The following is a 23,584-nucleotide window of genomic DNA, read 5'->3' as shown; positions in this document are numbered from 1 at the left end:
TTAGTTGGTTGCAAAGGATTGAACTGGAAGATCCTTGAGTCGACGCACATGACACTTAACAGAATCCTAATATCAACAAATACATATTCGTATCTAAATTAGCGATTTTGTTAGATAAAGTGTTAGATAAACACTTGGTTTCAGTTAAGGAATGTTACCAGGACTTGGTTGAATCAAGGAAACAGGCTTTTTCCCACGAAAGAGCTGTTTACGACCGTATATGGGGTTTACGGCTGTGAACAAGGTTTACGGTCGCGAATGGAGTTTACAGCCGAGAACTGGGTTTACGGTCCTAAACAGGGTTTACGACCGTGAACTGAGTTTGCGACTTTTGAAGATCTGAAGGATTACGGTCGTAAACTTAAGAATAAGGGTGCTTGTTTTTGACGAAAAAGTGTTCCAGATGTTCCCAAACGACCCCAAATGACGATTTCCGGTGTTTTTCGGGTGAAAGAAGAGCTTTTTGGTGTTTACGGTCAAGAGGTTTAGAGAGTGAAAGTGGGTGTTTCCGGCCAAGAAGGTTCAAATGAGGGTGGGGGTCCTGTATTTATAGGCCAGGGGTATGGTCAGTGATGGGACCACCTGGCACCGACCGTAAACGGGTTTACGGCTGTAAACTCGTCTTGGCTGTGAACTCGTTGCTTTTTGAGAAAATAAGCTTTTTCGTGCGATCTTTGGTTTTCCGACTCATATAGAATTATAACTAAAACCTTAGTTGATTTACTTAACCCAAGAAGTCGACGGAAAAATACAATAATATTAAATTTTATTAACGGATGGGGGTTAAAATTAACGGAAGAAAATTCGGATTGTCACAATGTTTATGTGTAACGTCTCATTTTCACAAACAAAAATTTCTTTTTTAAATAAGCAAAAGTCCCTAATTATAAATCCATTATTAAGAAAAAATGTTTATTCCAAAATACATTTATTGAAAATCAAGTAATATTAGAAACGTGGAATCCTCAATATTGTTGATGAGTGTGTACAGTCATGCATTCGCCTTCCTACGATCAACGATAGAACCTGAAAACATAAATAATTGGGTAAGCACAAAGTTTAGTGAGTTTCCCAACGTATTATCATCCATAACGGGTCCAAATTCATCATATTGGAATAGTTTGGCCCATCAGTCATCGGATTGGAATGCCAACATGCAACTGGTCCAATCGGTCATCGGGCTGGAATACCCAGGGTTTGTCGGCGTGCCGCCTTAACCCAACCGCTCTTCTCAAACCTCTATGCCTACGGCTTATAGCCGACCCGCACCAGGTATCTTGGCCTACAACATATAGCAGAACCAACTCAACCTATCCCACCACCATATGGTTTCCCACGTAAGATGTACGAAAAACCTAAAGAAATCATTCATAAGTACTGATAAGTACAAACATAAAAATGATTTATTTTGCAACAAAAAAATATTAAGGACTAAATATGTATAAAAATATTAATGACTAAATATGTACAAAATGAAAAATATATTACCCTATTAAGTTATTTTACTGGCTAACTTGGAGTAGCCGGTCATAAGGACTAAATGTATACAGTCTAACAAATTAAAGGGATAAATGTGGACGAAGAAAAAATCAGTTACTAAATATGTATAAATCGAAAAATATATTACCATTTTAAGTCATTATCTCTTTTCATATACGTACTTTACTATCAAAAAGTTCATCATATTTGTCACCCAAAAGTTTATTCACTTGTGGTTTTAGGATCAGTTGGAAGAACCGTTATGATCGAGCTTTTAGGACTAGTCATAGGTTTCGTAAATTTTGGATAGGTAAGCAGTGCCTACTCGTATTATCAACAAAATATCCGATTAACATTATATATATATATATATATATATATATATATATATATATATATATATATATATATATATATATATAACAAAACTATTGCTAAACTATAAGGCCAAATGGTATACATTGCACGAGATGGTCCGTGATCTAGGTGGCCACGAACCACGACCGTGCACACCACCCCGGTGGTTCGTGGTGGGTCGTGGTCGTGGCCTTCCGTGCTCCGGACAACGAATCTAAATGGCCAATAGCTTCATTTCTTGCATTAAATCGTGTTTGACCTTTCTTCCCCCTTCCTAACGGCTATTTTTCAATTTCTTCAATATTTACCTATAAATACTACCAATATCTTCTTATTTTTCATACAATTCTACTCCATTTAAATATATTTTTGTTGTTTGATCCTTTAAAAATCATGCCTCCCAAAAATAAGAAATGGTCAAAAGAAGAAGAAGAGAAATTAGCACAAGCTTGGGTGATAGTTTCGGAAGAAGACGTTGGTGAAACTTTCGGTTCTTTTTGGAGAAATGTTGAAAGTGTTTTCAATGGTTTAATGGGTGGTGCAATTCGAAATGTTGATGAAATATGCTTGAAGTGGCACGATATGAGGGTCAAGTGTTATGAGTTCAATGGAATTTACAACTTTGTTATAAACAACGTTCATGAAGCCGATATCGATCCGGTTAATATGGCCATGGAGCAATATGAAAACTCAAATCAGCAACGTTTTAGACATGTTAAAGCTTGGCAAAAATTGAAGAATTCCTCAAAATGGAATAATCTTGCTTAAAAAAACACAAATTAGAAGTTTGGTATTTTTAGCTTTTTAATTATTAATGTATTTTTTATTGTTTTTTTTTTTATTTTTTACTTAATGTAATTTTTAGTTTTAACGTAATTTTTTTCGTTTTAGTTAATGTAGTTTTTAATTAATGTAATTTAGTATTTTAAATTAATGAAAAATAGTATTTAAAAAAACAACTATATGAATTTTTGAATTAAATTTAATTAAAATAATGAGGTGGAGTGGTGTGTTAGTGGTAGGTATCCCATGTTAGTGAGGCCAACCGGTGTACGTAGCACGAATACGTCCGTGGTCTAGTTGGCCACGAACCACGGACGTGCACACCGTCCCGGTGGTTCGTGGTCGTTGCAAAATGTGCTCGGGACAACGAAATGAAACGAGGATTGCTATTGGTTGTTTATTTTGAGCCGTTGAACGGCTATTTTGGCCGTTCCTTTTTTTTTTTTTTTTCAAACTCAATTATAAAAACTCAATACCAAAACACATACACATACATATACATTCTACACTCAATTACACCTATGGATCCCTCGATAAATATGGAATTTTTAAAAAGTTTTGACTCGGATGACGACGTAGAATTCGTCGAGACATTCTTCAATGTTGTGCAACACGTTCACGCCGAAGAAAGTTCGAATGCAGCGCGTACAAGGACGGTCGTCAATCGTGATCGCCAAGCCGCACACGACTTATTGGTACGTGATTACTTTGCCGATAATTGTCTTTATAATGACGACTCGTTCGAACGTCGTTTTCGTCTGAATAAGGCTATATTTTTACGTATTAGTAATGCTTTAGAATCTCGTTATGATTTTTTCAAACAAAAACCCGATGCTAGAGGAAGAATGGGTTTTAGTAGTATACAAAAATGTGCGGCTGCTCTTAGGTATTTGGGATACGGTATAGCATTTGATGCATCTGACGAATACTTGAAAATATCCGAGAGGACCGCGGTTGAATGTGTAGATTGGTTTTCTGCATGTGTTTATGAGGTTTTTCACGAAGAATATTTGCGTAAACCTACTCAACGTGATATTGAGAGATTATATTCGGCTCATGAAGAGAGGCATGGATTTCCCGGTATGCTTGGCAGTCTAGATTGTACGCATGTGGCTTGGGAAAAATGTCCAACTGCATGGCGTGGTCAGTTCACTCGAGGAGATATAGGTGAACCAACTATCATCCTAGAAGCTGTTGCATCTCAAGATTTGTGGATATGGCATGCCTTTTTTGGAGTAGCGGGGTCTAACAACGACCTTAATGTTCTTGGTCAGTCTCCACTTTTCAACGATATTTGGACCGACAAAGCACCTGATATGACGTTCACGGTAAACGGGCACGCGTACAAATATGGTTACTACCTTGGTGATGGGATATACCCGGATTATTCTACATTGATGAAGGCATACTCAGTTCCTCGAAGTGAAAAAGCAAAATTGTTTACAAAAAAACAGGAATCAGCGAGAAAGGATATCGAGAGGGCATTTGGAGTCCTTAAGCAAACATGGCATGTAGTGAAATATGCTACACGACTTTGGGATAAAGAAAGAATTAAGCGAATGGTCCTAGCATGTATTATAATGCATAATATGATTATTGAAAATGAAGGTCGAGCGATTTGCACGTATGAGAAGATGTGTTTCAATCTTCGAGAAGATGTCGCGGAACATTTGTACCAACATAGCATGAACGACGATTAGGATTTTTATATGTATGTTTGTTCGTTTTCTTATTAATGTAATGTTTGTTTTCTAGATTAACTTAGTAATGTGGTTTAAAATTGTTATTTTATTTTTATAATTAATGAAAAAATAGTTTTAAAAAAATAAATGCTTTTTACTTTTAAAAATTGTAATTTTATTTTAATTTTTGGATTAAAAAAAAAGTAATGTTATTGTATTTTTGAATTAAAAAAATAGTTATTTTATTGTATTTTTGAATTAAAAAAAAATAAAAAAATGATGTGGAGTGGTGTGTTAGTGGTAAGTATCCCATGTTAGTGATAATGGAATGTGGTGCTGATGTGGCACCCACCACATATGTGGTATGTGGTAGGTATAACGGATGGTCTGATAGGGGAATATGGTGCTGATGTGGCACCCACCACATATGTGGTATGTGGTGGATATAAGGCCATCCGTTATACCCACCACATACCACATATGTGGTGGGTGCCACATCATCACCACATTCCACTACCACATACATGGGGTATTTACCACTAAACACACCACTCCACCTTATTTTTTTATTTAAATTTAATTCAAAAATACATTAAAACACCACTCCACCTCATTTTTTTTATTTAAATTTAATTCAAAAATACATTAAAAACATTTTTTAATACTATTTTTCCATTAAATTAAAATACCAAATTACATTAAATAAAAACTAAATTAATTGAAATTAAAAACTAAAATAAAAATAACAATCAAAATAAAAATTACATTAGTTAATTTAAAAAAAAAAAAAAAAAACATTAAAAAACTAAAAATTCCAACCATACATAAAATAAACTACCCCCTACGCCTACGTCGGGCTCGAACCGACTCTTTCATTGCTAGAAAAAGTTCCAAGTCTTCGCCCTCAAGGTCGTCCGCTTTCATTTTCAAGATTTCCATGTCGGTTTTTGTTTGGAGTATCTCTTGTGCCTCTTGAAATGATGTTTGTGCTTCGATCATTTTTTGTTCCATCCGAGTCATCACCTCGGCCTTCGTTTCCTGAAGCTGCACATATCGATCAAATTTATCGCCGAACATATCCATAACACTAGAATTCGAAGATGTTGACGCCGCTTTTTTTGCTTTATTTCTTCCAACGGGCCGAGGAAGAGGTTGGTCGGTTTCAAGATCTATCGGATTGTCGTTGATGTCGATGTGTGTTCGGCCGTCCGATTGTTGAGAAGCTCCATCGGGGTTTCTCGAACGCTTTGAACCGGAAGATTGGGAACTTCCTTCCGTTTGCTCTTTCCATTTTGGGGAGTCTTTCAATTTTAGCCACGGCTTCATATACGGAAAAGCTTTGCGTGTAGGCGTTGTTTTTTCATATTGGTCCATGGCCGCCTTGAAAACATCAAAATCGTTCGAGCCGCTTTTGCGTATGTTTAGGAGATTGTTGTAGATTCCTCCAAAATCGGTGCATTTTAATCGAATATCTCGCCATTTCGACGTAATTTGATCGGCATTTCGAGCTTCACTTTCCATTAACTCGTAAAAAATGGCTCGGACTTTTTCCCAAAAACTTCCGTACGTCTGGCTATCTCCTACAATTGGATCTTCGGAAGCCGCCACCCATGCCTCCGCTAACTTTTCTTCTTCTTCTTTTGTCCATGGGACCCTTTCTTGGTTGGTAGTGGGTCGGGTCGGTTTTTTTCCTTTTTTCTTTTTTGGTTGAGGTGATGGTGAAGGTTGCGTTTCCGGAACAAAATCCGGCGAAAGTGGTGGTTGTGAGCTTGGTGGTTGTTGTTGTGACGATTGTTGTTGTAGTTGTTGTAGTTGTTGGAATTGTTGAAATTGTTGGTATTGTTGTTGCATTTGTTGTTGTTGGAAAGCCGGAAAAGGTTGATATTGTTGTTGGAAAAGTGGTGTTTGTTGGATAGGGAAACCACTTTGAAGTAAATTGATAAAACCGCCTTGAGGTGACTCCATCGTCGGGAATTGTCGAGGTGTTGTGTCTAACGCAAAAGCGTTATCGGGTTTGCGATTTCGGTAGTTTGGAGGGGTATTTTGGTTGGGATCCATGATTTTTGGTTGTGAAGATGTAGTGTGTAGTTTGTGTATAGAGAAAGAAAAGAATGGTGTAAAAAATAAGGAGTAAAAGTATGGTATTTATAGGTAAATAAATTATTTTTTTTTTATTTATTTTTTTTTTTACAAATTTAGCCGTTTAACAACGGCTAGTAACGGATACAAATCAACGGCTACACAAGAAACGAATTCGATTGGGCGTTTGGGTTCGTTGTCCGGGCCACGGATGGCCACGACCACGAGCCACCACAAACCACCGGGGTGGTGTGCACGGCCGTGGTTCGTGGCCAAGTAGACCACGGACCGATTCGTGCAATGTACACCGGATGATCTAATAGATAGTATTTATATTTTATATGTCCTTTACTAAAAACTTTACAACTAAAATGGCACTCAAAAGTTTACAAAAGTACAATATCCCCAGTTTCAAACCCGGTAGATAGAGGATGAATAGATCTTTGTTCAACATTTTTGGTAGGATTTTTGTTTGCATTTGAGCAAGGTCTTCTCGAAACCGGGCATTTTAGTAATTTTTAAGACTTTTGTGTGATTACTACTATTGTGCTGAACTTCAGGGGTTGGTCATGTTACATATCCCAGAAAAAGGAAAGCGAGTACAGATTTGTTAGCCCACTAAACTACGGCCCAAATTTGCCGACGAGTCAGTCTCCCTGCTCCTCCGTTTATGCTTTATATCCCCCGCACCCCTAATTTTGCTTCCTGATCGAGTCACCTGAGGACTATTCTTTCATTATTCTCTCTATTTCCGGCATCAATACCACCGTTAACCGGTATCTATGGCGTTGAACAACGGATTGAGATCATGCGCTTCAAAGCTGTTTGTCTCTGCCGAGTCGTCTCTCGCTAAGTCTGGTAAAAATCCCTTCCCTAATCTCATTTATAAGGTTCTAGGTATTAATTTCCCCTGGATATAACATTGAATTATGGTATGTGCTAGATTGATTTGACTTTTTGATATTTATATGTTTGTATTTCGTAGCGTACTAAACGTACGGTGGTGTTGGTTCATTCGGATCGCACTTTAATGCGATTTTGTCTACTGATCTATGTGCACGATGCTTACTGTATTGTGTATAGATCTGGCTGAATCCTATTGATTATAACATGATTTTTTTGACGTATTCAACCGTTCATTACTTTGGTTTGCTTTCTGTGGAAAGAAATTATTCTAAAAGTGCTTGTGAAAATTCGCCGTTTTGGGGTATGTGCAGCATACCGTTCAAGTTGGAGAAATGAATCAGTGATTCTTTTGTTTTTAAACCAGCAATGCTTACCTTGTTTATAAACTTGAAAACAAAAAACATCATCATGTGACGATTAACTTGCATCATATTGATGTCTAAAAGATTTTAATTGTTCCAAAATCTTTCAGCTCTCTGAATCTATCAACGACATCAGTCATGACATTTTGGTTCTCATACTAGTACCCCTTTAAACTCTACCTCTGAGGTGGATATGGAAATTGAGAAAAATTTAAATGCACAAGTCAAATTCTTATCTTTTAGATAGATAGCTTTTATAATGGGATCTGTTTGTTACTTGTTAGTGCTTCAAAGTTGAATATTTTACAAAACTATTGGTTCGTTTATATTTATCAACCATATTTTAATCCTTGTTACAACAATTTCTTCACAAAACATGATATGATTATATGACTATGTATTGAGTGAGTAGATAATATGGGAATTTTTTTATGCAGTACAAAGAGCGGGTATCCATTCAACTGGAGCAAAGAGAATGGGAGGACATGCACATGGTCATGATGAGCCAGCGTACTTGCATTCAAAGCATATGTACAACTTGGACCGCATGAAGAACCAGAAGCTGACCATGACTCTTGGTGTTTTCACTGCCTTCAGCATTGGTGTTGGAGTACCAATTTTTGCTGTTGTCTTCCAGCAAAACAAGGCTAAATCTGGTTGATCCCCCTCTCATTACTCTTTTCTTTTCCCCTTGTGTTTAATCTCAATAATGCAGACGACTTAATGAATGTCTTGTTGCATGTTATACGTTTTCAAATCATTTTCATTAGATTTTGACATGTGATGTTGTTTCAGCATTATTCTGGAAATTGTTTTTTTTTCTTATTCTTGCTTCTTTTTTCGGTGTATTATGTGATGTGATTTCTAGTCTCTTCTTCACTAAATATGTTCCATCTTATATAATTACAGAAAAGCACAACATTATTTTGTTGCATACAGAAAAACCCTATTATTAAATGTCTTGTAACAGACCTGCACAACCTATTATAGACATCTTATTGAGAACACAATTAGAGGTTTCAAAAGGGAGGATTTTATGGGGCATAAAATTAATATAGTGGTTTTCTTTTGGTAATTGGTTGTGTTTTTCCGACATTTTCCATATAGTATGTTGATTATTATTTTTTGTGCAAAAATTTTGCAACTCCTGTATGTGATTATTATTTTTTGTGCAAAAATTTTACAACATCATGCCCTTGAAAAAAAAACTACATCAAAGTAAGATGCTAGAAATGAACATTATGTATGTGATTTTTTTTTCATCAAAGTACAATGTAAACTAAACAACCAAATATTTCATTAGGGGTGAGCATATTAACCAAAAAACCGAACCAAAACCAAATTAACGAATATAACCGAACCATAATAACCAAACCATTTTAAAAACCGTTGGTTCGGTTTTTGATTTTTGTTAACCAATAACTAACGCTTCGGTTATGGTTTTATAGGTCAACCGAACCGCTAACTTTATATTTTAATATATAAAAATGATAGATTATATATAAAATAATATAGTCAAACTTATTAAGACCCATTAAACTTTCAAAATATAATTCATTAATCCTCACTTATTATGAGACGAACCGGCAATCAAACGATCAAAGGCTGATCATGCAAACACATACAATCTTCCAATCATGTATTGAGTTAGATTATTGATTAATGTTGTAATTTCTAATTGGCTAATTCTACAATTATAAACATTATTCACAATTAGTTTAATCTTCACACTCATAATCATAATCGAAGACTTTATAGACCTATTCAAAGGATTTTTTGACTTTACAATAAAAAATTCTAGGTAAGTTAAGTTTTTGGTTATTTTTGACTTTGTGATATATTAAGAATGTATTTTTTGGCTTTTTTTATTTACGATTTTTTACTTAATCACATTGAATATATATGAGTGATTGATTTTTTTTTTAATCCAGATAACACATAATATGAATGTTTGACTATTTTATTTTATAGTTTTTGATTTAATCGCATTGAACATGTATGAACATTTGGCTTTATTTTAATGTTAATATCAATTATCAATATATGAAATTACTAATGTCAATTTATTTTTTTTAAGTTTTATATTTTTTATTGAATGTTTTTTATTTTGTATGTGACAATGTGTTATCTCACTCAGAGTATCAAATGCGCACATTTTTTCTATTACTATAAGCTAGGTTATAAACATTGGCGTCGAAGAATTTTTTGTATTCTCTTTTCATTTTTTATGCTAATATACTTTTTCCATTTATATTAATTTGAACATTTGTGGTTAACCAATATTAACCATTAACCAAAACCGTTAACCGACAAAAACCATTAACCATAACTAATATTAACCATACCTAATGGCTACAAAAATGCATTAAACAATCATAACGGTTATGGTTCGGTTTTGACCAATAATCGAACCAAACCGCCCCATACACACCCTTATATTTCATTATGTTATCAACCAATAATTTGGTCAACATCACACCCCATACAAGGTTTACATGAAATAATGCATATGATCTTTTTGGTTCTTAAACATGTGAGAACCACGGTTACAAAATTAATTAAACTGTTAATAAAAACTCAAAATTATTAATAAATTGTTTTAAATATTATTAGTTAAAGGATATTTTTCTAATTATATAAATTATAATTGTTGATTTATATAAATACATATATTATAATATACTAATATGTATTAATTTTATTTTAATTTAATGTTATTAATTTAATGTAATTAGAGTTGGAAAATTAAATTTTAAAATTTAAAATGAAGAATCAATAATAGATTGACTAGTGATATGATATTAATTAGGAGACCTAATAAATGACATATAGTAAAAAGAGAATAGACATATTCATTTATTGAAATTATTAGAATCGGAAGATTTATTATAGAAAAAAAAAAGTTATTTTCATTGGTTTGGTTTAATTAGATAAAAGCATAAAAGTTTTCAAATTTAGTAAGTTTGACTATTGCACAAAATTACTAGCTCACAAATTATAGTTAAATAAATAAGATCGAACGTATACAAACAATGGAATATACAAATTTATATAAGTTTTTTTTTTTCTTTTTCTCTTTTTGATAAAAATTGTTGTCATCCTTGATTGCATCCATTCATGCATGCGAGTCCGGATAAAATACAAACTAGCGGAGGTGGCCCATGTGTTGTGCCTGGTGTATTAATCCTATATTTCCGACCGAATAAGCTAATATAAGATGTTCATATGTAAAATTACTTTCGTAATTCATATATTTTAAGATATATACACGTAAAATAATTAAAAAAACAAATGCAAAGAGAGGAGATATCTAATAAAACAAATAAAAAATAATTATATAATAGAAGCTAAAATGAGAAAAAGACAACAATGAGCCTAAAATGGCCATTTAGAGAGATTTAATTGAGTAGGCAACCAAACATTCAATTTTTGCCTAGCATGATGATCATATACATAAAAATTTCAAACTTAGACCTAAAATAAATAACAACACAAACCACATAGACCAAAATTGTACTTTACTCATTTTTTACTATATAACTTATTAATTAAAAACTATAATAACCAAAAGTGAAATTTCCTAAATTAGAAACTACAAGGTCAAAAGCTCTAAATAATCTTTTTTTTTTTTTTTTAAATTAAAAACTATATAGGAAGTAAATTTATAAACTAAAAATTATAGAGGCTTAATTAAGTCATTGTAAACTACAGGGACCAAAAATGTAATTTTCTAAACTAAAATCATATTTAGGGATCAAAAGCATAGTTAGGTAATTTCTTGTAAATCACTACCTCTTAATTACCTATATAGTTCTAATGATCCAAGCTTAGATATATGAAAATATCAAAAGAGTTGCAAAATATAACCCAAAGACTTTAGCCATTATATTTGCTTCACGGAGAAACCTCTACTACTATAGTAAGCTTCCTCAAGCTTTACATTTATCTTTCAAGCTTTCACTAAGCTAGCACCGGTTTTGTAAACGTGCTTAGTGGGTTGCAGTGTTTTGTAGGTAAATCATGTTAACAACTCTTTCAATCTTTACAATTTACAAAAGATGCAATATATGATATCCCTATGTTGTATGACTGAATTACATATTGCACGACTACAATGAAGTTATATCATCAAGAGCATTGTGGAATTAAGGATATCCTCACTTTATTTGGCTGGACAAACTCCCATGATGTGACGATTTATATGAGTGAAGAGGGATCTATGAAACAATTGTCTAAAGGCCTCTTTACACACGGACATTATTAATAACTTATGCCACCATTCACGGCATAATTCTTAACTTTCATTAATTCCGAAAAAGAATCTTTACCTTTTACTTTGATAATCAACATATTCGGAATGAAATGCACTAATTTCTTTCAAACCAAAGACTTTCATCATACGGTGCCCCAAAAAGAAAATAAATTGCCATTATGTTCATGTCAATTGATGATAATGCATTTCACGTTGAACATGTATATATTTATAGTTGGATAAATTTAATATATTTGTAAGCATTACTGAATTTTATAATTTGATTTTTTTTCATTTGTTAGTTGTTGGACAATTGTAAAAATTTTATGGAGTACGTGCAAAATACGGCACAATTTCTTGAGTATATCGTGGTTGTTATTAAATGAACAAAGACGAACTAATTAACTAAATGGCTATGTATCAAAAATTATTTTAACCTGTGATTTGGTTGCAACTTACTATAAAGTGATGATGATTGGAGAGGTTGAAGCTTGCAAATAATGAACATAATCATGAGCCTGTAATGTTTATAGAGGATCATCCATTTGCAAAATGGTGAATTTGAATGAATCTTGCATGATTGAAATGGGTAAAAGGTTCCATCTTTGGTCAACCTTATCAGTAGCAAAGTAGTTGTTACTTGGAACAGCTTCTTGAAGATTTTGGCAAATGAAATTTGTAGCTTCACCAAAGCGGATTGCTATTTTTAAAACCCTTTCTTTGGCGATAACATAAAAGGATGCATCTACAATTTCTTACATGATTTTTAGTGTTGTAAACTCTTGAAAGATGACATGCTTTGGTAATTATTAAGCTTTTAGACAATACAGCATTAATTTTCCTTTATAAAAATGTTGGCTGTGAGATGATTGAAAGAAGTATACATTCAAAACTGATTGTATGCTTGAAATACAATGAGTGGCTGTTTTCATTCTTGTGAGTGTTGTTTTTAATGTTCTGGTGTTGCATAAAACATAGCATTCCTTATTAAGCTTGAAAGATCCATACTAACAAAAAAAAAACCCAAATTAAGAAGAAAAGCAGAATATGCCATGCAAAATAGCAGCTACAAATTCAGAAAATGTACATATTTGGGTGGTTTAGTTTTACAACGGAAACATTTAAAAAAAAAAATAGAAAGGCCCAAGAGGACGGACAGACAGACAGACAGACAGATATCGACAGAGAGAATGAAAGAAAGAATCTGTTTTGATCTAAAAAGAAAAAACAAGTGTGTTAATTGTTCTTAGCAAGGAGCACTCTCGGGAGATGGAAAGCTTCCCCTTGATTTCCATTGAGCAGCCTCTTTTCTAAGAAACAAGCTGTGAGTTGTCTGAGCAGCCTCTCCAGATATGAATGCAGGCAGCTTCTTTTAGTATTTGCCTCCTCTGGATTTGTTGACAATATCATTGCGTTCACTGCATCCGCCAGGTTCTCTCTCTGTGAATCCTCCACAAGATATCCCAACCCCCCTGATTTCTTTGGATCCTCGTACGCCAATAAACCCGCACAGTCCTACAAAATTTATATACAACAAAAGACATAAATACCCTCTCCTGCAAACACTTATCAATTTATTATCAAGGTTATGGGAATAATCACCTTAACAAGATCTTCATACTCTTTCAACTTATAAAACTTCTCAAAATGACTCCTTCCATACTCCACAGCTTCCTCTAGATGCCCAACCTAAAAAAAAAAAAAAACAAATAGATTTTCAGACAATTGACATAGATAGATAGACAAGCCTTTAAAGTTGGAAATTTTATTTTACCCGAACTAGTTCAATGAACTTTTGACACTGTAGCATAAGACAAATGGCTGATGTATCATCCTGCACACAGCCCAAAAATTTCTCATCATTTCTACCATATGCTTAATTTTCTTGTATGAATGAATATGAATATGATTAAGCAACAGAAAAATATAATAAGAGAGTTTCTAATGCAATCATTACCTCAACTGTCTCGGGATACCACTCACGGAGTTTAGCAAATGCATCATCAATTTGACCATCCTTGATTAGCTTCAAAAAATATTAATACAAGTCAAGAAAGGAACATGATTTAAAGAAGAAAAAGTTAAAAAAAAAAAACCATCAATCAATGTTGTATTAAAACGAAGTCATATCATAAGCATATACCATATGATCCATTTCATACCTTTCTCAGAATTTTTCTGTGGTTTAATGCATACGCGCCATACTCATTGAAGCCATTATCATGAACACCAGTAGTAGTAGTAGTAATAGGAGGAATACAAGTTTGGCTGGCCTCATCTAACACATTCAGAGTCTCCTCATACCCATAATGTTGTAGGTAGGAACGAATAAGTCTGATAACCAAATTAGTTTACATCATCATACAAATACTATAGATATACAAAACTATCTAAGAACCTGATTATCCACTAAACTTCCAATCCAATATTTAAATTTGATAAGGATCAGACTTAAAATAAATCCAATATTTTTTGAACATACCCATAACTGGCTGCCTGTGGTATAAGTATTCTTTCAATAACCGCCTGTTGTTTTGCCCTTAAAGTTGCTTCATATGCCTGTTCCCCAATATAAACACAAAATCTTGTTATATTGCACCACATAAGAAGAACTATCTAATATATGATGCAAGAAAATATATATAAACATTTAACTTTTTTTTCCAAATATAACAACAAATAAAATACATTGCAGAAAGCTATCTGTAAAAACCAAACACAACAAAAGAACTTGAAAAATGATATGTTACCTTGAGGTCAAAAATAAAGGGATCTTTCCCAAAGTTCACAATCACCCTGCAATAAAATAATACCATACAAAAAAGAACATCAACTTTTGTGGATATTAGGACACTGGCAAAATATCTTAATAAGCTTAAAACAAAAACAAATCATCCAATGAAATCCCAATACATATAACCAAACCATACATTCAACTATTCAAGTAGCAGAAGCTCAAACTTATTTTAAAACTTAAATGAATATATATGAAACGTGTACTCCAAAAAAATGATAGCCAGTTGGGGCAATCCGCTCAAACCCAAATTATAGATGAAGTATGAAGAAAATTTGAATGTTGAAAAGAAAGAACAAACTTACTCCTCATATTGACTATGAACAGCAATTGTAGGATATAAGCGACCTTTTACATCTTTCTCTACTGTTCCAACCACTTGACCATTTTTTCTGGCATCAGAAACAAATTTTACTGTAAAATGTCTGAAAGAAGAACTATTGGAGAAGCAAATATAAGAAACTCAATCAGTTAATAAGAATTTAAGTAAGAATGTTACGTGAAGAAGAACTCGTGTGAAGTATAGTTGATACCACCACCAACCACATCACCAGTGGAATAAGTTGGGCCAAAAGCCTCTCCTTTTCCATGTCCACGATAAAGCAGCCCATCATCCCCATGATATCCAAAACTGTTTGCTTCCCACCTATCACAAACAACAAAGCCTTAATAAGTACACAATGCTCTAACAGAAACAAATGAGAAAGTAGGATTCTAAAATACACAGATAAATGGAAGTTTAGAAACAAGATGAGTCATGGAGGATGTGTGTTGACTGTGGATTAGCCCAATAACCTTTTGCCTTTTGGTTCATATTCCTTTGAAAAGTTCAGGTAACATTCAAAACTAAGCACTACAAATGATCCTCAAAAATTGATGCTCACTCTAAACTCTAAAGTGAGTCAGCTTCTTATGTTAATGTGAACAAAATTGTAAGGGAAGAAGTGAGTAGTAGCTAGTGTCCTTTCTTGTGTTTCTTTCTAATTTTGCTTCCTTCTCCCCTCACTCCCCAAATCTACCATTAGTCTCGATCTTTATAAAATGGATATCCTGGTAAATAGCAACTAATTTAAGTTAATAGTAAAACAAAAGGTACAAATTACCCAAGTCAAATGTCATCCATACCCCGTAATTATTCCCAATGAATATTTGGCCTTAGAGGATATTCCAAGTTCTTGACATAACTCTTCCTAAACGGGTTCAGTTAGTTTAACATTGATTTTCTAGTTTGTTGGTTTTGATAAAGAATTTATCCTAAAGCAAACAATATAAAATATGCAAATTAACCCGTTCTAAGGACCAAGTTCATGTTATAGACTAAAACTAAATTCTTGTAGGCTTATTTGTGGCACCCAAGACTACTGCAAGGAACTCACACTACCAAATAATCAATAAGTTCCCATTTAGTAATATGTACAATTAATCAGCTTCATCACTAGCAGAAGATACATTTCTGAGTAACTTCCTGAGCTACCATGTGAATTCAAATTGCATCTTCTTATCAAGATTAATGAAAGCAAAAACATCTGAACCCATCATGAACCACTAATATTGGAACTCGCATAAAAATTGCAACATATGTAGCTTCCAGCAAGGATAACGTATGAGGAGCAACAAGATCAGTTTGGGTAGAGGGATAGTTAAGCATTATGTTTTATGTTTCTGTTTTCAATTCTTTTTAGGTTTGATATTGAAGGGTGAGAGCAAGTGGATAAATAAGGTAGAGAGAGGTATTGGGCGTTGTCATGGTTTTTATATTGAAGTATTTTCTTGTTTTCATCACATATGTCTTCTCATTTCATCTTCTAGTCCATGGACGTGATAGAAGCCACTTGAAAATAGAAGAAAGCCTCATGTTGCAATACAGACCTACCCTCATTTGCAACATGATAAGAATTCTTATGAAAATAAAGACTCTGGTTTGAAGTTGAAGAATCATCACTATAGCGGCTACAGATTTTAATGCATCAAGCATAATTTACAAGTATCTAGCGCATATTAACTAACAAAGTGTCAATTATTTTGGATTAGATGAATATGCATCAAGAATGATCGGTTATCGCATACATACCCAGGCTGTCTGCGCATATGGAAACCCTCGGTAGTGAATCCAATTGCAATTTGGCCTTTCGCGCCAGCATTCTTGACATAAATCTCAAAGTAATAGAGAAGACGCTTGACAGGGGCGGGGCAATTGGCCTGAACAACACCCACATCATGGCCATGTAAATTCACAGTCGGGTACTGAACCGAAAGCTTATTCGGCAATACAATCGAGAATCCACCCGAACTGTTCAGAGTATCAAGCTCCGTTGGAACAGGCTCCTCCTCTTCTTCTAGTTCTTCGCATTCATTATCTAAATTCACCATTTCAACATCTTTTGCATACGAAACAGCTGCCTTCTTGGACTTCGATCTCCATAACTCCAAGAAATACGAACCTACGATGTCTTTTTCTTGTCGTCCGCCTTCGAAATCATTCACCATTTTCTCAATCTTCGAACTAAGATTCAAGAACACACATGTATGAACGCACAAAACCCTAATGAAAGAGAAATCTTCTGATCAAGTTTGAAACCCTAAAAGTTGAAGATGTGTCTTACACTGAAAGAAAAGGAATAGATCAAGAACGGAGTTTGATTTAGTTTCAATATATTTTTATACGAGTATCGGCTCTCCTCCTATATATTGTTCTCGTAGAGTGAAATACAGAAAGTCTGTGTGCGTGTGTGTGTTGCGTATGAGTTTAGCGTCTCTAGGAACGAAGCAATAGAAATGTTCTTCGCTTGCTCGGCTGTAGGCCGTAGGCCGTAGGGGGATTAAAACCAATTTTCATACTAACTTTTTCCGTTATTTGTAAGTATATAATACTACATATTTTTAAGAAAAAAATAAATATTTTGCTGTTATAAAACCTTTTCAATTATGTATCTATCCTTTTAATACTACTAGGCGAATGCCCGCGCGCGCGTTGCGCAGAAACATCTATATAGTTGAAGTCTTTACAAATATATGATTTTTTAAATATAACAATAACGTTGTTGTTAAATTTGATATAATAATTTGTATATACTAAATTGATATAATATATTGATTATTTTGAATTATATAATAATATATACATTTATTATAACTCTGTAATTTCAATCGTTTGAATGACTTCTACCCGCGAGTTACACATGAATAAAATTAAATATAATATATAATTTGATATTATATATAGTTGTTTTTTTTGTTAATTAATTTTTTTAAAATTTATTTGCTTAATTTTTTAATTTTTATCATTATAATTATTTAAAACATCAAACATTGTTTTTTTATTTTAAAGCTAACAATATAATCATTTATATAGAGTTATTTTTAACTATTGTTATTGTAAGTTATTTTAAGCTACTTATTTGAAAACTTTTAACGATTATAAAAATATATTTATGAAATATTTTAGTTAACTTGAAATTACAATTTAGTTTTTGCTTTTATCACTACAAATTATCACTTTTAACTATTTACAAAATATTCTTTAATTTTTTTAAATGGAACTGGAATTTATATTTTAGTTGACATTGTAATGCGCAGAAACACCTATATAGTTGAAGTCAGTACAAATTTATATTTTTTAAAATATAACACTAACGTTGTTGTTAAATTTGATATAATAATTCGTATATTAATTTGATATATTATATTAATTATTTTGAATTATATGATAATATATAAATCTATTGTAACATAATAATTTCAATCATTTGAATGACTTTTACTCGCGAGTTACACGTCAATAAAATTAAATATTATATATGGTTTAATATTATTTATAGATGTTATTTTTAACTAATTTTTTTAAATTTTATTTGCTTAATGTTTTAATTTCTATATTATAACTATTTAAAACATCAAACATTATTTTTTGATTTTAAAGGTAACAATATAATAATTTATATAGAGTTATTTTTAACTATTGTTATTGTAAGTTATTTTAAGCTACTTATTTGAAAATTTTTAACGATTATATAAATATATTTAGGAAATATTTTAGTTAAACTGATATTACAATTTAGTTTTTGCATTTATCACTTTTAACTATTTACAAAATATTATTTGGGTTTTTAGTAGAACTGGAATTTATATTTAAGTTGACACTGTAATGTTATATTTAAATTAACAATTTAAGTATTTTGTCAAAACTGTTCAAAAATTATAGCTTTAAACTGATAATGATTTACATGCAACAACATTTTAAATCTAATAAATTAAGTATAATATGTTAAAATTTAAAGACATAAGTTTATAAATAGAAGTAAAGATATTATTTTAAAATTGAAATTTAGTCTATTTATGATTACACTTTACGTTTGATATTTATTTAGCCTTATTAACCAACTTACAATCATTATTAGAAAGACACTACAATTTATCACTTTTAACTATTTATAAAATAATCTTTGAGTTGTTTAAGTTAAATAAAATTTATATTTAAGTTGAGCCTATAATGTTATATTTTAATTAATAATTTAAGTATTTTATACAAATTATTCAAAAATTATACCTTTAAAATGATAATGGTTTACATCCAACAATATATTAAAACTAACAAATCAAGTATAATATGTTAAAAGTTAAAAAACATAATTTTATAAGTAGAATTAAAGATCTTATTTTAATATTGAATTTTAGTTTATATATGAATACACTTTAGATTTGATATTTATTTAACCTAATTACCAAATTATAATTATTATTATAAGGAAATTGAAAAGTTATGGGAGTTTCAAATGAATGTGGTGAAAGAAAAAAAGAATGGGGGTTTCAAATACATGAGATTCAAGAAAAAATGCTAGTTTTATAAGTATGTATGATATGCTTAAAAAAATTGAATTTCATTTTCATCGGACTTTGTTTTAAAAGAGAACAAACGAATTGAATTAAGTTATGGAATAAAAAGATTAATTATGTTTATTGCAAATATATATATATATATATATATATATATATATATATATATATATCAAAGTTTCTAAAGAAAATAAAAACAATATATATATATATATATATATATATATATATATATATATATATATATATCAAAGTTTCTAAGGAAAATAAAAACAATACCTTTTTACAAATATAACTAAAAACTTTTTGTATTTCGATGGAAAAATTTTATCCAGTGTATTTTAAAAACATTGATTGAGTAACTTGTATGATTTTTTTTTTACTTCTATTCTATTACTTTATATTTAAAAAGATGGCAGAATTTAGCAATTGGTTATGAATTTTATACTTTAGCACAATAATAATAATAATAATAATAATAATAATAATAATAATAATAATAATAATAATAATAATAATAATAATAATAATAATAATAAAAGAGAGAGACACGAATCGATCGGATTTGAAAGATACATGAGTTTAGAATGAATAATAATAATAATAAAATATCATGATTAGTTAGAATATATTTGAGTCAAACCATGTAAATTTTATGTATAAATTTACATGAGAAAAGACAGATATATTTAATCATATCTATTTCTATTATAGTTAAATAACAATAAAAAAAATTAGTTTAACCATCAAAATAGCAATAATTTTTATAAATAAGATCTGTGAAATGAACAAATCGTTCATGAAATTAGCAAATCATTCATGAAATCACCAAAAGATATTGTTTTTTTTTTCTAAAATGATAGATAATATCTGCAAAAATAAACAAAGAAATCATTTTTTAAAATTTTTGATTTTTTTTAATAAGTCTTTAAAAACCATTTAAAAAAAAAAAAAAAAAAAGTAAAGAGTAAAAAATCAAAGAATTTGTTATATCTAATCTATGAAAGAAATTCGCAAATTTGTAAAATTTCAAAATCATAAATCTAAAACTCAAAAACAAAAAATATGATAACTTGAAGTACTATCATGTTGTCAAAAGTTATTTTTTATTTTTCTTTTCTTTATTAAGAGGAATCCATAATAAGATTTTTTTTTAAATCCGTTTTGATAAAGCTCTATTTCTATAGTGGAAACTTTTTCACTCAAACTTTTTACAAGAAAGCTTGTTAATTAATAAGTTTTTTTTTAACCGGCAAATCTAATCTACTTCTAAGCTAACAACACCTATTCCACATATGTCCACGACGGGACTTGAACCCTCGACCTCAAAGAGGGAAGACACCACATGATACCGCTGGGCTACAAGCCCTTTGGTTTGTTAATTAATAAGTACTTCATAGAACTTTTGTAACCATTATACTAAGATCTAAATATATTCAACCAATTATAATCAAGCTAACTAATATAAAAAACAAAATAATATAATATAAATATGTTTAGTATGTCAAGTATAAAGAACTCTTGTATTATAGCTAGGTGTTAACAAACTGGCAATGACATGATACCAAAAAGATTTATAAAAAAAACTCTAGATGCTCTAACAACACTTTAGAACCTGGACATATCCCTTGTTTACATACGTAGAGCAGGTTAATGTTAGGTACTATGAGGTCAAAGTCATTTTTGACTTTTCCCTTTATTATCAACTTTAGACCCTAGACATATCTTTTGTCTACACACCTACACCTTCAACTAGTGTAATGCCACATTTTTATAGTATATATATTTTAAAAATTTTATGCAATTGCTACAAGCCTACAACATACTTATTATCATGTCATACAAACAACCATATCATTCATAATTGATAATATATATATATATATATATATATATATATATATATATATATAGAATCATACATTATTAAAACGTAAATTATTAACACTTTACAAAAGCAAATCACTTGAATTTGAAGTGATCATGTTTAAATTCACATAAACTCATGTATTTGTGGAGCATATTTATCACGCTTACAATTCGCTTCAACATGTCAGCATATAATGAGTTCTAACTTCTAAGTCGATATGACCTATAAAATCTCTCTGTTATGTTTTGACCTAATCCAAAACATCTTACATGTTTTTGTTGAAATAATAATTTTGTAATTTCTGCTTTGTTCCATCTCTCAGATTTCAACTTAGAAAAACCATAATAATAACTTGATCATTATTGTGAAATTTGTAACAGGTATCATCATTTAAGCACCAATCCACACTAATATCCCCAGTTATCGAGATATTAGTACAAAATGCTTATTGAAAGTTAAACCCATAATGACTAATTACCAAGGAGTTCATGTCTCTTTAAATAAATTACAAAATGAAGTCATGGAGAATGTGATTTTCTTCACTGAATAAGATATTCTACCATTTAATACAACTTAAAAATCCACCAAGGTACATGGCTAATACATTAAAAAAGTTGTTAATCGATATAACATAAGTGGTTGACCAATTATTGTCTTTGTTCATATCACTTGTTCTCTTTTTTATGGAATTTCCATACTGTTGACATGATTCCGCTGCTCTTAGCATTCATGCATTTCTGAACCTTTTTCACCTGCAAAATCATCAAAACCTCATAAGAACTCTAACTTATATATATATTTTTTTCAATAAGCCATATAACTATAAATGGTACTATTATAATGTAAATCCTTATTTCATACCAACAACTAGTGAAACAGCTACCTTATAAGACCGGAGGGTGTGGGAGGGAAGCTTCCCTCACTTTTGGTGGGCCATACCCCTCTTTCCTTTACTTTCCTTTCCCTCACCTAAAAGCCAAGGAATTGGTGGGAAGTCCTTCCCTCACTTTTTTTTTTTTTAATATATTTCATACATATATTATACTCATTTTGTAGGGAATTAAAAACCATGAATTTTGATATATTTTTTATATTTTTATAGTAGGTATATAATTTTATAAATATTAAAAAAGATTTAAAAAAATAAAATAAAATAAAATAAAATAAACTAGCCAATAGCGTGAGGAAAGAGAGTGCGGCACCCCCTCCCCCCACCTCTTTTCCCGCGGTTCTTTCCCTCACCCACAGAGTGGTGTGCAGGAGTGAAGGAAGCTTCACTCACCCCTTTCTGGCATCCACTCCGTCTAGCCTAACACTTATCTTATGTTGGTGTGCAATAGAAAATCTTAGAATTTCATTAAAAATAAAAGGTGTCATTTTATTCAAAAAAGATATTGATTAATACAAAAAATAAGAAAATTTCTTACCCTTTTGATGGGTTCAAGCTTTTCAATCTTCAGAGTCTTCAAACTCTCTGATCTTTCTTTCAGATACAATTTCATCTGTTGGCTGTCCATATGTTCAATCATAGTGGTCTGCCAAAAACACATATTACGTACAAATAGTGATTGTAGTATATACTATATAAATATATTATCAATTAATACACTCGTACCCATCTTGTATGCTCTTTGATGAGTTCTGTAATGGTTTCTTCTTCTTCGTCTGCAACTTTCTGCTTTTCCTGCCATGTCAATTTTTTGACTTCAACTTTTGTCTTAAGCTTATCGGCTTTAGTATATGACATTTGTTACGTGTTATGGAATGAAAAATAATATAACAAATATATAATCAACCGTCATATAAAATTCATGTGACATGCATATAAGAACAAACCTAAAAACGTTTCTTTTCACAAAGTTATAACTCTTTAACAGTTAATATGTCTAATGATTGGAACAATAATTTCTATTTGTGTTTTTCTCGTGTAGAAACATAAATTAAGGATACTATTATGAGTACTCTTCCTTTACTTTTGTACCCCTTTTTTATTTCAAATTTTGCATGGGACTCGTTTATGATTTCCATCTTCATTTGAATCAATCAAACTCTTTAATTCATTCAATCACTTAATAAAATAATAACCAAATGGCCAATGGCCTAGCAGTACGGAGTGACCATCTCATATGAGAGGTCTGGGGTTCAAGTCTCGGTGGAGACATAGGTGTTTATTTAGGAATAGATTAG

General features: G+C 31.4%; 4 protein-coding genes across 5 annotated transcripts; 2 read left to right on the top strand and 2 right to left on the bottom strand.

Moving 5' to 3' along the window:
- Window positions 1-3,158: 3,158 nt before the first annotated feature.
- On the top strand, window positions 3,159-4,319 carry LOC111916703 (uncharacterized). Its single transcript, XM_023912373.2, has one exon. It carries the CDS (start codon window positions 3,159-3,161, stop codon window positions 4,317-4,319), a length of 1,161 nt encoding a protein of 386 aa, XP_023768141.2.
- An 816-nt stretch (window positions 4,320-5,135) lies between these two features.
- On the bottom strand, window positions 5,136-5,822 carry LOC111916705 (glutathione S-transferase T2-like). Its single transcript, XM_023912374.2, has one exon. It carries the CDS (start codon window positions 5,820-5,822, stop codon window positions 5,136-5,138), a length of 687 nt encoding a protein of 228 aa, XP_023768142.2.
- Window positions 5,823-7,039: 1,217 nt separating this feature from the next.
- On the top strand, window positions 7,040-8,473 carry LOC111916771 (uncharacterized). Its single transcript, XM_023912429.3, has 2 exons — window positions 7,040-7,238; window positions 8,086-8,473. The coding sequence occupies exons 1-2, from the start codon at window positions 7,163-7,165 to the stop codon at window positions 8,307-8,309; spliced, it is 300 nt and encodes a 99-aa protein (XP_023768197.1). The 5' UTR covers window positions 7,040-7,162; the 3' UTR covers window positions 8,310-8,473.
- Window positions 8,474-12,928: 4,455 nt separating this feature from the next.
- Window positions 12,929-17,504, bottom strand: LOC111916772 (ran-binding protein M homolog). Of its 2 annotated transcripts, XM_023912431.3 has the most exons (11): window positions 17,298-17,504; window positions 16,766-17,197; window positions 15,194-15,340; window positions 15,000-15,086; window positions 14,651-14,696; window positions 14,383-14,459; window positions 14,063-14,234; window positions 13,858-13,926; window positions 13,675-13,734; window positions 13,503-13,589; window positions 12,929-13,415 (listed from the first exon to the last, which is right to left on the bottom strand). In XM_023912431.3, the coding sequence occupies exons 2-11, from the start codon at window positions 17,179-17,181 to the stop codon at window positions 13,137-13,139; spliced, it is 1,440 nt and encodes a 479-aa protein (XP_023768199.1). In that variant the 5' UTR covers window positions 17,182-17,197; window positions 17,298-17,504; the 3' UTR covers window positions 12,929-13,136. The 2 variants fall into 2 exon arrangements, with proteins under 2 accessions (XP_023768199.1, XP_023768198.1); XM_023912430.3 differs by having other exon boundaries at window positions 16,766-17,504.
- Between the last annotated feature and the right edge of the window lie 6,080 nt (window positions 17,505-23,584).

This window comes from Lactuca sativa, chromosome 1, assembly GCF_002870075.4.
Source record: "Lactuca sativa cultivar Salinas chromosome 1, Lsat_Salinas_v11, whole genome shotgun sequence".
Lineage (NCBI taxonomy): Eukaryota > Viridiplantae > Streptophyta > Magnoliopsida > Asterales > Asteraceae > Lactuca > Lactuca sativa.
Note: the sequence above shows the minus strand (reverse complement) of the source record. Positions and strands in the feature narration are given on the sequence as shown.

What these genes read in the sequence shown, in the direction of transcription:
- LOC111916703 (XM_023912373.2), top strand. Translation starts at nt 3,159, where the DNA reads ATGGAATTTTTAAAAAGTTTTGACTCGGATGACGACGTAGAATTCGTC.
- LOC111916705 (XM_023912374.2), bottom strand. Translation starts at nt 5,822, where the DNA reads ATGGAAAGTGAAGCTCGAAATGCCGATCAAATTACGTCGAAATGGCGA.
- LOC111916771 (XM_023912429.3), top strand. Translation starts at nt 7,163, where the DNA reads ATGGCGTTGAACAACGGATTGAGATCATGCGCTTCAAAGCTGTTTGTC. An exon ending in GTCGTCTCTCGCTAAGTCTG is followed by an intron (nt 7,239 to 8,085) that starts GTAAAAATCCCT and finishes TTTTTTATGCAG; the next exon opens with TACAAAGAGCGGGTATCCAT.
- LOC111916772 (XM_023912430.3), bottom strand. Translation starts at nt 17,181, where the DNA reads ATGGTGAATGATTTCGAAGGCGGACGACAAGAAAAAGACATCGTAGGT. An exon ending in GTTCATAGTCAATATGAGGA is followed by an intron (nt 14,697 to 14,999) that starts GTAAGTTTGTTC and finishes ATTTTATTGCAG; the next exon opens with GGTGATTGTGAACTTTGGGA. An exon ending in CCTTTATTTTTGACCTCAAG is followed by an intron (nt 14,460 to 14,650) that starts GTAACATATCAT and finishes ATTGGGGAACAG; the next exon opens with GCATATGAAGCAACTTTAAG.